Raw genomic sequence first — 17133 nt, 5'->3', positions numbered from 1 at the left:
AACCAAAGGTACGTCCCCATGAGTCCCCCTACATCCCCAGCTCAACACAGACATAGCTCTCCAGTCAAGGACTGGGTTGTGAGACTGCAGCCATGGCAATCCTAGCACCAAATCATCATGTAGATTATACAGCACCAGAAAACGAATAGTCTCCTGGTGATCCGGATTAATACGCATAGTTACTTGTGTCCAGTATTGTGGTTTATTATTAGCCAATGGGGTGGAGTCAATCCCCTTCAGAGGAATAAGAGTCTCCAAAGGCTCTAAATCATACCCACAACGATTGGCAAAGGACCAATCCATAAGACTCAAAGCGGCGCCAGAGTCGATATAGGCGTCCGTGGTAATAGATGACAAAGAGCAAATCAGGGTCACAGACAAAATAAATTTAGACTGTAAAATGCCAATGGAAACGGATTTATCAAGCTTTTTAGTACGCTTAGAGCATGCTGATATAACATGAGTAGAATCCCCACAATAGAAACACAACCCATTTTTCCGTCTAAAATTCTGCCGCTCGCTTCTGGACAGAATTCTATCACACTGCATGCTTTCTGGCGTCTTCTCAGTGGACACCGCCAGATGGTGCACTGGTTTGCGCTCCCGCAGACGCCTATCGATCTGAATGGCCATTGTCATGGACTCATTCAGACCCGCAGGCACAGGGAACCCCACCATAACATCCTTAATGGCATCAGAGAGACCCTCTCTGAAAGTAGCCGCCAAGGCACACTCATTCCACTGAGTAAGCACAGACCATTTACGGAATCTTTGGCAGTAAATTTCAGCTTCATCTTGCCCCTGCGATAGGGACATCAAAGTTTTTTCTGCCTGAAGTTCCAAATGAGGTTCCTCATAGAGCAACCCCAAGGCCAGAAAAAACGCATCCACATTGCGCAACGCAGGATCCCCTGGTGCCAATGAAAAAGCCCAGTCTTGAGGGTCGCCGCGGAGCAAGGAAATCACAATCCCAACCTGCTGTGCAGGGTCTCCAGCAGAACGAGATTTCAGGGACAAAAATAACTTGCAATTATTTCTAAAATTCTGAAAGCCAGATCTATTCCCTGAGAAGAATTCCGGCAAAGGAATTCTCGGCTCTGATACCGGAGCATGAACAACAAAATCTTGCAAACTTTGTACTTTCGTGGTGAGATTATTCAAACCTGCAGTTACACTCTGAAGATCCATTATAGACAGGTGCACACAGAGCCATTCAAAGATTAGAAGGAGAGAGAAAAAAAAAAGAAAGACTGCAGCATAGACAGACTGGCAAGTGATCCAATTAAGAGCACAAAAAAAAAAAAAAACTCTCAGCAGACTTCTTATTTCTCTCCTTTCTCAGCCAAGGATTTTAACCCTTTAGTGGGCCGGTCAAACTGTCATGATCTCCATGGCCAGAGAACTAGCATAAGCCTATATAGGAACAAGCTCTTGGAAGATGGTAACTGTACTGACCATGAACTAAACCTTACCGCACAACTAGAAGTAGCCAGGTAGCATGTCCTACTTTTTATCCCTATATGCCCAGCGCCGGCCGGAGAACTAAATAATGCTAGCAGAGGGAAATATAAGACCTGACTCACCTCTAGAGAAATGCCCAAAAAGGAGACAGAGGCCCCCCACATATATTGGCGGTGATTTTAGATGAAATAACAAACGCAGCAGGAAAATAGTTTTAGCAAATTTGAGGTCCGCTTTCTAGATAGCAGAAGACAGAAAGCACACTTTCATGGTCAGTAGAAAACCCTAACAAAACACCATCCAGAAATTACTTTAGGACTCTGGCATTAACTCATAATACCAGAGTGGCAATTCCTGATCAACAAGAGCTTTCCAGACACAGTAACGAAACTGCAGCTGTGAACTGGAACCAAAAAACAAAAACAAACAAGGACGAAAGTCCAACTTATCTAGTAGATGTCTGGGAGCAGGAACAAGCACAGAGAGGCTTCTGATAACATTGTTGACCGGCAAGCAACTAACAGAGAAGCCAGGTTATATAGCGACACCCAGATCTGATGAGAACAGGTGAACAGGAAAGATGATGACACAAGTTCAATTCCACCAGTAGCCACCGGGGGAGCCCAGAATCCAAATTCACAACACATAGCCCTTCCACTTGACCAGGTACTGAAGCCTCCGCCTGGAGAGGCGAGAATCCAAGATCTTCTCCACCACGTACTCCAACTCGCCCTCAACCAACACCGGAGCAGGAGGCTCAGCAGAAGGAACTACAGGCACAATGTACCGCCGCAACAAGGACCTATGAAATACATTGTGAATAGCAAACGACACAGGAAGATCCAGACGAAAAGATACAGGATTAAGGATTTCCAATATCTTGTAAGGCCCAATAAAACGAGGTTTAAATTTGGGAGAGGAGACCTTCATAGGAACAAAGCGGGAAGAAAGCCATACCAAATCCCCAACGCGTAGTCGGGGACCCACACCGCGGCGGCGGTTGGCAAAGCGCTGAGCCTTCTCCTGTGACAACTTCAAGTTGTCCACCACATGATTCCAGATCTGCTGCAACCTATCCACCACAGAATCCACCCCAGGACAGTCAGAAGGCTCCACATGACCCGAAGAAAAGCGAGGATGGAAACCAGAGTTGCAGAAAAAAGGCGAAACCAAGGTGGCGGAACTAGCCCGATTATTAAGGGCAAACTCAGCCAACGGCAAGAATGTCACCCAATCGTCCTGATCAGCAGAGACAAAACACCTCAAATAAGCCTCCAAAGTCTGATTGGTTCGCTCCGTCTGTCCATTAGTCTGAGGATGGAAAGCAGACGAAAACGACAAATCAATGCCCATCCTACTACAAAAGGATCGCCAGAACCTGGAAACGAACTGGGATCCTCTGTCTGACACAATATTCTCAGGGATGCCGTGCAAACGAACCACGTTCTGGAAAAACACAGGAACCAGATCGGAAGAGGAAGGCAGCTTAGGCAAAGGAACCAAATGGACCATCTTGGAGAAGCGATCACATATCACCCAGATAACGGACATGCCCTGAGATAGCGGAAGATCAGAAATGAAATCCATGGAGATATGTGTCCAAGGTCTCTTCGGGACAGGCAAGGGCAAGAGCAAACCGCTGGCACGAGAACAGCAAGGCTTAGCTCGAGCACAAGTCCCACAGGACTGCACAAATGACCGCACATCCCTTGACAAGGAAGTCCACCAAAAGGACCTGGCCACCAGATCTCTGGTGCCAAAAATTCCCGGGTGACCTGCCAACACCGAGGAATGAACCTCGGAAATGACTCTGCTGGTCCACTTATCCGGGACAAACAGTCTGTCAGGTGGACAAGACTCAGGCCTATCAGCCTGAAATCTCTGCAACACACGTCGCAGATCCGGAGAAATAGCTGACAAGATAACTCCATCTTTAAGAATACCAACAGGATCAGCGACTCCAGGAGCATCAGGCACAAAGCTCCTAGAAAGAGCATCGGCCTTCACATTCTTTGAACCTGGTAAATACGAGACAACAAAATCAAAGCGGGAGAAAAACAATGACCAGCGGGCCTGTCTCGGATTAAGGCGTTTAGCAGACTCGAGATACATCAGATTTTTGTGATCAGTCAAGACCACCACACGATGCTTAGCACCCTCGAGCCAATGACGCCACTCCTCAAATGCCCATTTCATGGCCAACAACTCCCGATTGCCCACATCATAATTTCGCTCGGCAGGCGAAAACTTCCTAGAGAAAAAGGCACAAGGTTTCATAACAGAGCAACCAGGGCCTCTCTGCGACAAAACGGCCCCTGCCCCAATCTCCGAAGCATCCACCTCAACCTGAAAGGGAAGTGAGACGTCAGGCTGGCACAAAACAGGCGCCGAAGTAAACCGGCGTTTCAACTCCTGGAAAGCCTCCACGGCAGCAGGAGCCCAGTTAGCTACATCGGAGCCCTTCTTGGTCATATCCGTCAAAGGTTTCACAATGCTAGAAAAATTAGCGATAAAACGACGGTAGAAGTTAGCGAAGCCCAAGAACTTCTGAAGACTCTTAACTGACGAGGGCTGAGTCCAATCAAGAATAGCTCGGACCTTGACTGGGTCCATCTCCACAGCAGAAGGGGAAAAAATGAATCCCAAAAAGGGAACCTTCTGTACACCAAAGAGACACTTTGAGCCCTTGACAAACAAAGAATTTTCACGCAAAATTTTAAAGACCAACCTGACCTGCTCCACATGCGAATCCCAATTATCAGAAAAAACCAAAATATCATCCAGATAAACAATCAGAAATTTATCCAGATACTTCCGGAAAATGTCATTCATAAAGGACTGAAAAACTGAAGGCGCATTGGAGAGCCCAAAAGGCATCACCAAGTACTCAAAATGACCTTCGGGCGTATTGAATGCGGTTTTCCATTCATCACCTTGCTTAATGCGCACAAGGTTGTACGCACCACGAAGGTCTATCTTGGTGAACCACTTGGCACCCTTAATCCGGGCAAACAAGTCAGACAACAGCGGTAAAGGATACTGAAATTTGACAGTGATCTTATTTAAAAGCCGATAATCAATACAAGGTCTCAAAGATCCGTCCTTTTTTGCCACAAAAAAGAATCCCGCACCAAGAGGGGAAGAAGACGGACGAATATGTCCTTTCTCCAGAGACTCCTTGATATATGAACGCATAGCGGTATGTTCAGGTACCGACAGATTAAACAGTCTTCCCTTAGGAAATTTACTGCCTGGGATCAAATCTATAGCACAGTCACAGTCCCTATGAGGAGGCAGTGCACTGGACTCAGACTCACTGAAGACATCCTGATAATCAGACAAATACTCCGGAACTTCCGAAGGCGTAGAAGAAGCAATAGACACAGGCAGGGAATCCCCATGAATACCACGACAGCCCCAACTTGAGACTGACATAGCCTTCCAGTCCAGGACTGGATTATGGGTCTGTAACCATGGCAGCCCTAAAACAACCAAATCATGCATTTTATGTAAAACCAGGAAACGTATCACCTCGCGGTGTTCAGGAGTCATGCACATGGTAACCTGTGTCCAATACTGCGGTTTATTTGCTGCCAATGGTGTAGCATCAATACCCCTAAGAGGTATAGGATTTTCTAATGGTTCAAGAGTAAAACCACAGCGCTTAGCAAATGAGAGATCCATGAGACTCAGGGCAGCACCTGAATCTACAAACGCCATGACAGGATAAGATGACAGTGAGCAAATCAAAGTTACAGACAGAATAAATTTAGGTTGCAAATTACCAACGGTGACAGGACTAACAACCTTAGCTATACGTTTAGAGCATGCTGAGATAACATGTGTAGAATCACCACAGTAGTAGCACAAGCCATTCCGGCGTCTATGAATTTTCCGCTCATTTCTAGTCAGGATTCTATCACATTGCATTAAATCAGGTGTCTGTTCAGACAACACCATGAGGGAATTTGCGGTTTTTCTATCACATTGTACCGAATTAGGTGTCTGTTCAGACAACACCATGAGGGAATTTGCGGTTTTGCGCTCCCGCAACCGCCGGTCAATTTGAATAGCCAGTGCCATAGTATCATTCAGACCTGTGGGAATGGGAAAACCCACCATAACATTCTTAATGGCTTCAGAAAGGCCATTTCTAAAATTAGCGGTCAGTGCACACTCGTTCCAATGTGTCAGCACGGACCATTTCCGAAATTTTTGGCAATACACTTCAGCCTCGTCCTGCCCCTGAGACATAGCCAGCAAGGCCTTTTCTGCCTGAATCTCAAGATTGGGTTCCTCATAAAGTAAACCGAGCGCCAGAAAAAACGCATCAAGATCAGCCAATGCCGGATCTCCTGGCGCCAGCGAAAAAGCCCAATCCTGAGGGTCGCCCCGTAAGAACGAAATAACAATTTTTACTTGCTGAGCAGAATCTCCAGATGAACAGGGTCTCAGGGACAAAAACAATTTACAATTATTCACGAAATTCCTAAACTTAAACCTGTCTCCGGAAAACAGTTCAGGAATCGGTATTTTAGGTTCTGACCTAGGATTTCTGATAACATAGTCTTGTATGCCCTGCACACGAGTAGCCAGCTGGTCCACACTTGTAATCAAGGTCTGGACATTCATGTCTGCAGCAAGCATAGCCACTCTGAGGTAAAGGGGAAGAAGAAAAAAAATCAAAAAACTCAGAATCTTCTTTCTTATAATCCCTCTTCTGCAATGCATTAAACATTTAATACTGGCCTGGCAAACTGTTATGACCCCAATGGCGAGGGTCTCAGAGGAACGTGGAAGTCTGCAGAATACAAAAATCCAGCTCATAGGGTAGTGGTAACTGGGTTGACCATATATCTACTCCTAACGCCAACACTAGAAGTAGCCGGGGATCATTCCTACGTTGATTCTAGATGACACGCGCCAGCCGGAGAATCTAGCTACCCCTAGTAGAGGAAAACAAAGACCTTTCTTGCCTCCAGAGAAGGGGACCCCAAAGCTGGATAGAAGCCCCCCACAAATAATGACGGTGAGATAAGAGGAAATGACAAACACAGAAATGAACCAGGTTTAGCACAGAGAGGCCCGCTTACTGATAGCAGAATAAAGAAAGGTAACTTATATGGTCAACAAAAACCCTATCAAAATCCACACTGGAAATTCAAGAACCCCCGAACCGTCTAACGGTCCGGGGGGAGAACACCAGCCCCCCTAGAGCTTCCAGCAAAGGTCAGGATAAAGATTAGGAACAAGCTGGACAAAAATACAAAACCAAAACAAATAGCAAAAAGCAAAAGGCAGACTTAGCTGATATAACTGGAACCAGGATCAGTAGACAAGAGCACAGCAGACTAGCTCTGATAACTACGTTGCCAGGCATTGAACTGAAGGTCCAGGGAGCTTATATAGCAACACCCCTAACTAACGACCCAGGTGCGGATAAAAGGAATGACAGAAAAACCAGAGTCAAAAAACTAGTAACCACTAGAGGGAGCAAAAAGCAAATTCACAACAGTAGTATATAGCACAGTCACGTAGTATATAACTTAGCCATGTTGTATATAGCACAGCCACGTGCTATATAGCACAGCCACGTATTATATTGCACAGCCACATAGGCCCATGTAGTATATAACAGCCCACGTAGTATAGAGCACAGCCCACGCAGTACATAGCCCAGGCCACACAGTATATAACACAGCCCACGTAGTATATAACACAGCCCACGCAGTATATAACACAGCCCACGCAGTATATAACACAGCCACATAGTATATAGCACATCCGCATAGTATATTGCACAGCCACGTAGTATATAGCACAGCCACGTAGTATATAGCAGTGTGTGCACTATATCCCTGTTAAAAAAAATTTAAATAAAAAATAGTTATATATTCACCTTCCGGAGGCCCCCAGATCCAGCCCAGGCCTTTAGCGATGCTCCCGCCAAGTTCGTTCCCAGAGATGCTTTGCGGTAATAACCCGTGATGATAGGCAGCATCAATAGCATCAATAGTAAAAAGTGAAGCGATGCTTAAATACCTCCCAGGGGTGGACTGGGCCGGGTGGCAGGAATGCATATGCTCCCCGGACCGGTGCCTAAGCAGCTGCACAGGGCTCCTGGAGGAACGGCAGAGCAGTATGTGATGAGCAATAACATGGGGGCTGGACACGCAGCGTGCACCTGTGGCCGCAGCCATGGCCTGCTTCAGTAATGTGTACACTGCGGTGAGAGGGCAGCTCCTGGCACACAAGAAGAGAAGGAGGGTGCAATACTTACATAGTGATCGCACGCAGCCTCCTCCTCTTCTGTGTGCACTGTGCAGATCTGTCTCCGATGTCTGATCAACCAGGACCTGGAGGGGGAGGAGCATCAGTGTGCAGAGCAGCAGCACAGGAGGGCAGAAGATGAGAGGTGGCTGCCCTGTGTGCCCACTGTCCAGCACATTCCAGCTGCCCATCTCAAGGTTTGCTGTGCTAAGGGGGAGTGGGGGCATTTGACAAATTAAATATGGCAGGCCAGGGTATGTGTTTTTTTCTGGGTATGTGCGGTTTCTTGTGTGTTTTCCTATGTGTGGGTGTGTGTGTATGTGTTTTCCTGTGTGTGTTTGTGCTTTACTGGGTGTGTGGGTATTTTCTTGGGTGTGTGTGCATTTTCTTGGGTGTGTGTGCAGATGCATAACTACCACTATTGCAGCGGTCTCTCTGTTACCGGGCCTGGCAGGTCAAGGGCCCGGCACGTCAGAGGCACCCGACTCCCCCCGCCGCTGCTGCCGCATTGAACTACGCCGGCGTCTATGGCGCAGGTACAGTTCAAAACAATGATGGAGGAGAGAGCGTCAGGTGTCGCTCCCTCTCCCATCATTCCCCACTGCCTCTGACACTGCAGGTGCGCGATGACGTCACTTCATCGTGCACCCGCTGTGTGCGGAGCCCAGGCAGTGCAGCATCTTCACAGGTGATGGCGGCCGCCATATTGGCGGAGCCTGTGGCGGCTGCTGGGACCGGGAACAGGCAGCTCCGGGGCTGGCGGGGGATGCATGGACCGAACTGCCCAGGAGGGGGATGCCGCAGCAGCTCAGCCATGTGGAGGATTCGGGGATGAACATGTAGGTGTACGGAAGCGGTGGCAGTGAGGTGTGTCTGCTGCCCGTGTGTCACCGTCCTCGGCCCCCAGCGTCCCTTACCTCCTGTGACACCAGCCCCGCTTCCTCCCTGCTCTCCCGTGCCCCATGTCCTCGTAGGTCCCCAGGTTCAGGTCTTTGTGCTCTTCCAGGCCCCCGTACGTGCCTGGTCCCCCAAATGCTCCCCATCTCCCATGTCCTGAGTCCTCCTGCACCCCCATGCATTCCCTGCCTCTTGTCCCCCTGTGACCCATCTGCCCTGCTCTCAAATCTTTCCTGTCCCCTTTCTCACCATGCATTCCCTATCTGCCCTGTCCTTGTAATCCATGTGCCCCCTTTTTCCCTGCTCCCAAGTCTCCTCCCCGTCTCCCCGTCTCCTTGCAGCCCCGTCTCCCCATGCGTCCCTATCTACTATGCCCTTGGAGTCCTCTTGTGTCCTCTTGTGCCTTACTCCCTAGTTCCTGTGTCCCCTTGTGCCCTTCTCCCCTTTCTCCTAGTCCCAAAGAGTCCCCTTGTGCATGTCGCCCTTGTCCCCTTGTGCTTGTGTCCCTTGTCTCTGTGTCCCCTTGGGTCAGTCTCCCTTGCCCACTAGTCCCTGTACCCCCTTGTGCCTGTCTCCCTTGTGCTTGTGTCCCTTGTGTCAGTCTCCATTGTCCCCTTTTGTCAGTCTCCCTTGCCCACTAGTCCCCTTGTGCCTTTCTTCCTTGCTCCCTGGCCCCTATCTCCCCTAGCCCCCTTGTGTCTTTCTCCCCTGCCCTCTAGTCACCGTTTGACTGTGTCTTTCTCACTGCCCCTGTATGGAGGGGCTGCATTATACTATGAGGGGAGCTGCATTATATTCTATGGGGGTTACATTATATTGTATGGCGAGGCTGCATTATACTCTGTGGGGTGGCTGCATTATACTCTGTAGAGTGGCTGCATTATACTATATGTGGGCTGCATTATACTGTATCGAGGACTATGGGGAATACATTATACTATATGAAGAACTATGTGGTGCATTATACTATGGGAAGTGAATTGTACGACATGAATGACAATGGTGGTGCATTATACTATATGGAGCACTATGAGGAGTGTATTATACCATATGTAGGACTGAGCAGTGTATTTTAATATATGGAGCACTATGAGGAGTGTATAATACTATATGGAGGACTGAGGAGTGTATTATACTTTATGGAGGACTGAGGAGTGTATTATACTATATGGAGGACTGAGCAGTGTATTATACTATATGGAGCACTATGAGGAGTGTATTTTAATATATGGAGGACTATGGGGAGTGTATTATACTATATGAATGACTATGAACTGTGCAGTATATTATATATGTTATGCTCTAAGAATCAGGCTGCACTCAGATGTCATCCGAGTGCAGTCCTTTTGTGAGTGACGATTCAAAGAGGGAAAACGGGAAGTGGACCCTCTAGACCGCGACGACGAACCCCTCACGGACGAGCTGACCAGATAGACCGCCCCCTATACAGGGAGAGTTAGGGGCAGGCCCGTGAGGGACTATCGCCAGGGAAGCTGGAGGACCAGGACGGGAGAAGACAGAGAAGAGGCGGAGATAGTAGGACCACAGGATAGGTGAGTACTGCAGAGACACAGGACTGATGGGTAAACTGCAGCAGTGCAGGGACTGGCGGAGGAACTGAGGGAACGCAGAGGCTAGCAGGATACAGGAAAGACAGGATAAACCCAAAGTCAGAGGGAAAACAAACTTCACAGAGACTAAGAGCGGCCAGGAACACCTGAAGGAACAAATGATAACCAGGCACAGAGGAACGGCAGGAAGCAGTTTAAATACCTAAAGGCAGGGTAGCACTTCCGGGTAACAGACCTCCAGAACCATAGAGAGGACAATAAGGAGGACCGTCTCCCGGGTACTAGTCCTCCAGAACCATAGAGGAGACGAAGAAGAGTGCCGACAGAAGATCAGAAGTGCACACGTGCAGCACTGAACCTGGTATGTGCGCGAGCACGAGAAGCAGAGGCCGGGAGCGAGCGCGGAGGAAGAGATGCTGCAGAAGGAGAGGCGTGCCGGGACGCCGAAGACAGGTAAGTAAGACAGGACTGGGGAGGCGGCAGCAGCGGTATGATAATATAGAGGACTATGGGGGTGCATTATACTTCTTATGTGGATCCCCATGACTTCTATGTAAGCCCCTGATGAGTATAATGGTTTATTTTCTTTTATACATTACATAACAATGGCAGTACGGAGGACAAATATATACCAGGATTGGGCACCGGATAGTTACGCTACTGGGATCACACTATACAACTTTGCAATAAAGCTATAGTGTGCAAAATGAATAGGGAAAATAAGAATTTGGGTGGAAAATATTTTGGCATGGTAGGGGGGCCCCATTTGAAAGTTCGCACCAGGGCCCATAATTTTGTAGTTATGCCACTGTGTGCGTTTTCCTGGGGGTGTGATTTCCTGGCTGTGGATTTGTGTGGTTTTATCATGTGTGTATGTGTGTTTTCTCAAGTGTGTGAGTGTGCATGTGTGCGTGTTTTTCCTGTCTTTGAGCGTGCATGTTTGTGAGCGTGCATGTGTGCGAGCGTGTGGACAGCCCATAACTTTCAAATATCAAATTTGTAATGTGTATGTATATCAGTCCCAGAGTACCCTGTATGGTGGATAATCATCGGCCCTGGCGTATTCTGCGTGGCAAATAGTCGTCGGCCCCGGCGTATCCCACGTGGTGAATAGTGGTCGGACCCTCCGGAACCAGCTTGGCGGATAGTTGTCAGCCCCGGCGTATCCCTTGTGACATAAACGGCATAACTAAAGTGCCCCTGTCAGCAGGATTGTGCATAGTAAACTACAGACAGTGTCAGCTTGGCGCCATTATACTGATTACAATGATACCTGGTGATGAAATCCGTCTTGTGGTTGTTGTCTGATCTTTATTTTCAGTTAATGATATGCTCCTGGGCGGCCTGTGAGGGGGTCTTCATGTGGTGCTCTGATTAGGTATTCATAATGCAGACTGCTGATAGGTCACTGATCCCACACGGACCTGGACCCTAGTTTACATAATGAATATCTATCTATCTATCTTGGGAAAAATAAATCACCTTCTGCAGGCAGATGGTGGCGCCTGCGCTGCAGCCTGATCGCATATGTAGTGTGTATATAATTAATTTGTTAGAGGTTATCCTGCGCAGTAGCAGCTATCAGTGTATGTATAGGTGATCCGAAAGCTGCTACTGCGCAGGCGGCGCCAACTTTGTAGAGAAAAAAATCTCCTCCTCCACGATGGCACCTCCCCTGATTGTATTTCTAAGGTACTAAAATGTCCTTGTATTTCTAGGTATATGGGTGGTTTATAGGTACTACAATCACCAATGCTGTCCATATAGGCGCCCTAGTGCAGGTTATTATATGTTCCCTTTTAAAATGTTTTTAAATGTTAGTGTCTTGCTATTGTCTGTATATTTCAACATAAATAAAGCTGTGTTCAACTTTTGCTATATCCAAATGTGTGGTGATCCCCGTTTTTATGACCTATCCTGCTTCTTTGTGCTTTGTTATTGGTTACTGTATAGGTCTGGGTGTGTATCCCACTGACCATGGTGCCCCCTTAGGGCTTGTTTCCACTTGTGAGAAGCACGTCCGTGTCTCGCATGTGGAAACCAAGGTCTGGTGCCGGCACTTGGGAGCGGAGCGTGCGGCTCCATGTGTTGCTATGTGGCCGCAAGCTCCGCTCACATGCGAGACACGGACGTGCTTCTCACAAGTGGAAACAAGCCCTTATTTTGTATATTCAATATCGATGATTGGTCGCGGCCGGCAGGGCGTGACCAATCAGCGACGTGGGATTTCCGTTACAGACAAACAGACCTTAGATGATTATATATATATAGATAATACAATTTATGAAGTCAGAAAGGAGGTCACAAAAATACATCTGTGATTTCGCTGAGTCCATTTGCTGTAAGGTGTTTAGTTTATAAATACGCAAGATTTCTCTCCGATGTAGTTGTCCAGTGCGATTCTGAGCCTGTGCGGGAATCTCCTCTGTGGGGAATATTTTCCGTTGTTTGTCATCTTTATTGTGTTTGATGGTGCAGTGGCGTGAAAGCCCATGTTTGATAAAGCCCTACTGGATCTTGGGACGGTGCGAGTTCAGCCTTTTGTGGGGGGTTGGGTCGTCCTTCCCACATATACATTCTGACATTAGCATATAATCACATAGATGACAGAACTGGTGGAACATGACATGGGACTTTTCATAGGGAGAATGTCACCTGTAGAAATAAAGGTGAATTCAGAGAGACCATGGCAGATCGTAAGTCACCCACCAGAACAATGGGGATACTCGGTACCTGGTCCGGTCGCAATTAAAGGGGATGTCACGGTGGCTGCAACCCGGTCCGTGGCCCTGGGCACCCAATTAAAAGGGGGAAAGGTCTTTTAAGGGATTTAATAAAGTTTGTAATCGTGACGCCACTTGTGGTTCTCGGTCAGCGGGGACTGATGCTGCTTAAAGGGGTCCTCTGGGGTGATGTTACTGCAGCATACATGGTGACATTTCTCACAGGTGAAGAGGGGTCCCCACTGTAGTGAGCAAGGATGGTGGATTGTCGGTAAATAAACGGAGGACACAGGTTTGCAGTCTTTACCTGGTTTACTGTTGTTGTAGTCAGCCTCAGTCCAGGGTACCGGCAACAGGTGTAGATAGAGTCCAGGCAGCCTGAAGACAGGTGGAGACCCCCTTGGCAGGTCAGGTTGGGAGCCTTCCACTTTGCGCTATTAGTCCATTGCTGCCTGTAGTGTACTGGCAAGGTCCTCGTTCTCTCCTGTCCTAGGACAGTACCTGCACTGTAGGCAACTTGAGCGGTTATCTGGGGTCTCTTTATACGGTGGCTCTGGAATGCTGCTCTACCTCAGATTTTTTGTGGGCAGGTTACTTTCAGCTCTCTGCCCTCCGGTTCTGCTGTGGGACTTACAGTTCCACACAGCCTCGGGCTCCTGGTGCCCGGTTACTGCGCTCAGCTTTTAGGGGCCCAATTGTAGCCTCCTCAAGCTCCTCAGTTCCTCTCTGCTCCTTCCCTGTCTCTTGTCTCAACCAGACTGTCTATCTCCTCCTCCAGACCAGGATGTCTATTGAGGGAAGCTCCCCTAAAACCGGGTTTTGAGCTCCCCCTTTTGGCATGGAGTCAGAATATGTTGCATGTAAGATTACCTGCCAAAGGGATCCCTCCTGTCTCCAGGCATGGCATTACCCTCCCCAAGAGGAAGGCAACACCACTGTGGTACCCGAACTCCTGGGGTGCCACAATCACATGACAACATAGACAATTTTTCAGATCGCATGTAATGACATTATTCGGAAGACACCAATTTTAGTGAATCTTCCATCTTCTTTTTTATCTTTCTTAGTGCTAGGACATTTTTTAATGATGGAGCTCTATTCGAAATGTCAAAAACGGATTGCTAGCTAATGTTTTCCCCACTCCAGCTGTCTGACATGCTCACCATGCTCCTCCAGAGGACGTGAGGAACTCAATATGTCATCTAGGTAAACTACCACAAATCTACCAGTGAGAAAAAATATAATTAATGACATTTTCACAGACTGCCGAAGCATTGGTTACCCCGAATGGCAGCATCAAATGTTCAATCTGCCCCTCAGGTGTATTGTGTGCGGTCTTCCATCCGTCACCATGGCGATACGTATAAGTTTATATGCCCCTCTCACGTTAAGTCTGTAAAACCATTTATCTCCGGGTAATTGGCTAAACAGGTCCGGTGTAAGGGGTAAAGGACAGGGAAGGTGAGCTGTGATTTTATTACTCTCTCTGAAGTCCAAGCATGGACGCCGCCCTCCATCCTATTACCAAACCCCACAGCGACTGGAGAGGAGCATGGCCGTATATGACCCTTAGCCGGACACTGGAAGGGGGTAAATAAGCGAGATTTCGGCATTTTAGCTCCTGGTGTGGAGGCGATAGCACAATCATATGCCGCCATATACTAGACGTCCGGTAACCGGTGATAATCCCCTCATGTGTGGGGTCTATTTGTCTCCAGAGAAATCACACGTTACATTCCACACAGAACATTGTGTAGAAAAGGCGGCGCGAGGTGATTGTGCCAGTAGTGAGGGCGAATAATGGCGGGAATGTCACTGACTGAGGAGAAGTCTCCATGTAGCGTCTTCACTGCGGATCACGTGACCCCTGACTCCTCCCCCTGTGACCTCATCACAGGTCCTGTGCGCACAGAGCAGCCATATCTGTGGAGTGCGGCTCTGCAGGTGGAGGTATGTGGAGATTCCCCAGTACTGAGCGCAGCCGGGGACATTAACCCCTTCTGCACGGAGGAGACTCTTTTGGGGTTGTTGTTGCCCCTTTATAAGAACCATAACGTTGTTGTTCTGTTTCCTGTAATAGATACATACGAGCCAACTATGGAGGACAGGAAGTGAGGAGCGGAGTGTTCTCCTAGTACAGGGCCCCTTTCTTGGCCCCACACAGTGTAATGCCCCCATTATGCCCTGTAAGCAGGTTCTGCCCCACACCCAGCTGCCTCGGGCACTTTACCAGGAGCTGGTACCTCAGATTCTTCCCCGCACCCCTTTCCTTTGTTGGCGCCAAATCTGTTCTGCCTTTGGGGCTCCGGCCTTTATAATCTCAGTAACTGCGCCATCAAGGTCTCCTGACCAGGTGCACCCTCTAGACTCTTCCCTCCGGAAACCCTCCCTCTTCCCATTGGTGTCACATGGTCCCGTCTGGACGGCAGATAGCAGTCTGTACAAATGCAGCACAGCCCTGAGGAGGCTTTTTTATGACTCTCCTTATTACACCCCTTATGTAATATATATGATGGCGCTCACACAGTATAATGTTTCCACAGTACTGGCATCTCTCGTAAAATAGGGATTTTCACACTACCGCCATACCCCCACACAGTATAATGTTCTCATAGTACCGCCATACCCCCCACACAGTATAATGTTCTCATAGTACCGCCATACCCCCACACACAGTATAATCTTCTCATAGTACCACCATACCCCCACACACAGTATAATGTTCTCATAGTACCGCCATACCCCCACACACAGTGTAATGTTCTCATAATACCGCCATACCCCCACACACAGTATAATGTTCTCATAGTACCACCATACCCCCACACACAGTATAATGTTCTCATAATACCGCCATACCCCCACACACAGTATAATGTTCTCATAGTACCGCCATACCCCCACACACAGTATAATGTTCTCATAGTACCGCCATACCCCCACACACAGTATAATGTTCTCATAGTACCGCCATACCCCCACACACAGTATAATGTTCTCATAGTACCGACATACCCCCACACACAGTATAATGTTCCTACAGTACCGCCATACCCCCACATACAGTATAATGTTCTCATAGTACCACCATACCCCCCCACACAGTATAATGTTCCTACAGTACCGCCATACCCCCACACACAGTATAATGTTCTCTTAGTACCGCCATACCCCCACAGAAAGTATAAGGTTCCTACAGTACCTCTATACCCCCACACACAGTATGATGTCCCTACAGTACCGCCATACCCACACGCACAGTATAATGTTCCCACAGTACCGCCATACCCCCACACACGGTATAATGTTCTCATAGTACCGCCATACCCCCACACACAGTATAATGTTCTCATAGTACCGCCATACCCCCACACACGGTATAATGTTCTCATAGTACCGCCATACCCCCACACACAGTATAATGTTCCTACAGTACTGCCATACCCCCACACACAGTATGATGTTCTCATAGTACCGCCATACCCCCACAGAAAGTATAATGTTCCTACAGTACCTCTATACCCCCACACACAGTATGATGTTCCTACAGTACCGCCATACCCACACGCACAGTATAATGTTCCCACAGTACCGCTATACCCCCACACACAGTATAATGTTCTCATAGTACCGCCATACCCCCCACACAGTATAATCTTATCATAGCACCGCCATACCCCCAAACACAGTATGATGTTCCTACAGTACCGCCATACCCCCACACAGTATAATGTACCTACAGTACCACCATACCCCCACACACAGTATAGTGCTCCTACAGTACCTCCATACCCCCACACACGGTATAATGTTCTCATAGTACCGCCATACCCCCCACACAGTATAATCTTATCATAGTGCCGCCATACCCCCCCACAGTATAATGTTCCTTTTTTTTGTTTGTTTCAACACTGTCTTGGTCTATTGATATTTGAGAATATACATACTTATCCTTTTTGGCTGTGTATTCTGCCCCCTGGGACGGCATCGTTCCTCTTTCGTTGGGCCCGATGGCCACTTAATAAATTTTAGGTGTCTTTCACCTCTGGTCTAGTTTTGTCTGGTATGGATCAGTGTACTGTAGCTTAGTATAGATATAGTATAGATTCTAGCTCGGCGCTACCCCTAGATATGCGGCGTTTATGTGTGAATGTTGTTGTTAGATATCTGCCGTAATAGGAAGTTCACTTATTGTCCTATTGGGACTGGTA

General features: G+C 48.0%; 1 protein-coding gene across 2 annotated transcripts in view; it reads left to right on the top strand.

Moving 5' to 3' along the window:
- The first annotated feature begins 10423 nt into the window (after positions 1 to 10423).
- The window catches only part of LOC143766857 (uncharacterized), a 35208-nt gene continuing 28498 nt past the window's right edge, over positions 10424 to 17133 (top strand). Inside the window, exon 1 of one of the 2 annotated variants that reach the window (XM_077254844.1) lies at positions 10424 to 10652. In XM_077254844.1, coding sequence (XP_077110959.1) covers positions 10563 to 10652 — 90 coding nt within the window. In that variant the 5' untranslated portion in view covers positions 10424 to 10562. Of the gene's footprint in view, positions 10653 to 14847; positions 14873 to 17133 lie in introns of those variants that run through there. The other variant, XM_077254845.1, reaches the window with a different exon arrangement.

Source organism: Ranitomeya variabilis, chromosome 4 (genome assembly GCF_051348905.1).
Source record: "Ranitomeya variabilis isolate aRanVar5 chromosome 4, aRanVar5.hap1, whole genome shotgun sequence".
Lineage (NCBI taxonomy): Eukaryota > Metazoa > Chordata > Amphibia > Anura > Dendrobatidae > Ranitomeya > Ranitomeya variabilis.
Note: the sequence above shows the minus strand (reverse complement) of the source record. Positions and strands in the feature narration are given on the sequence as shown.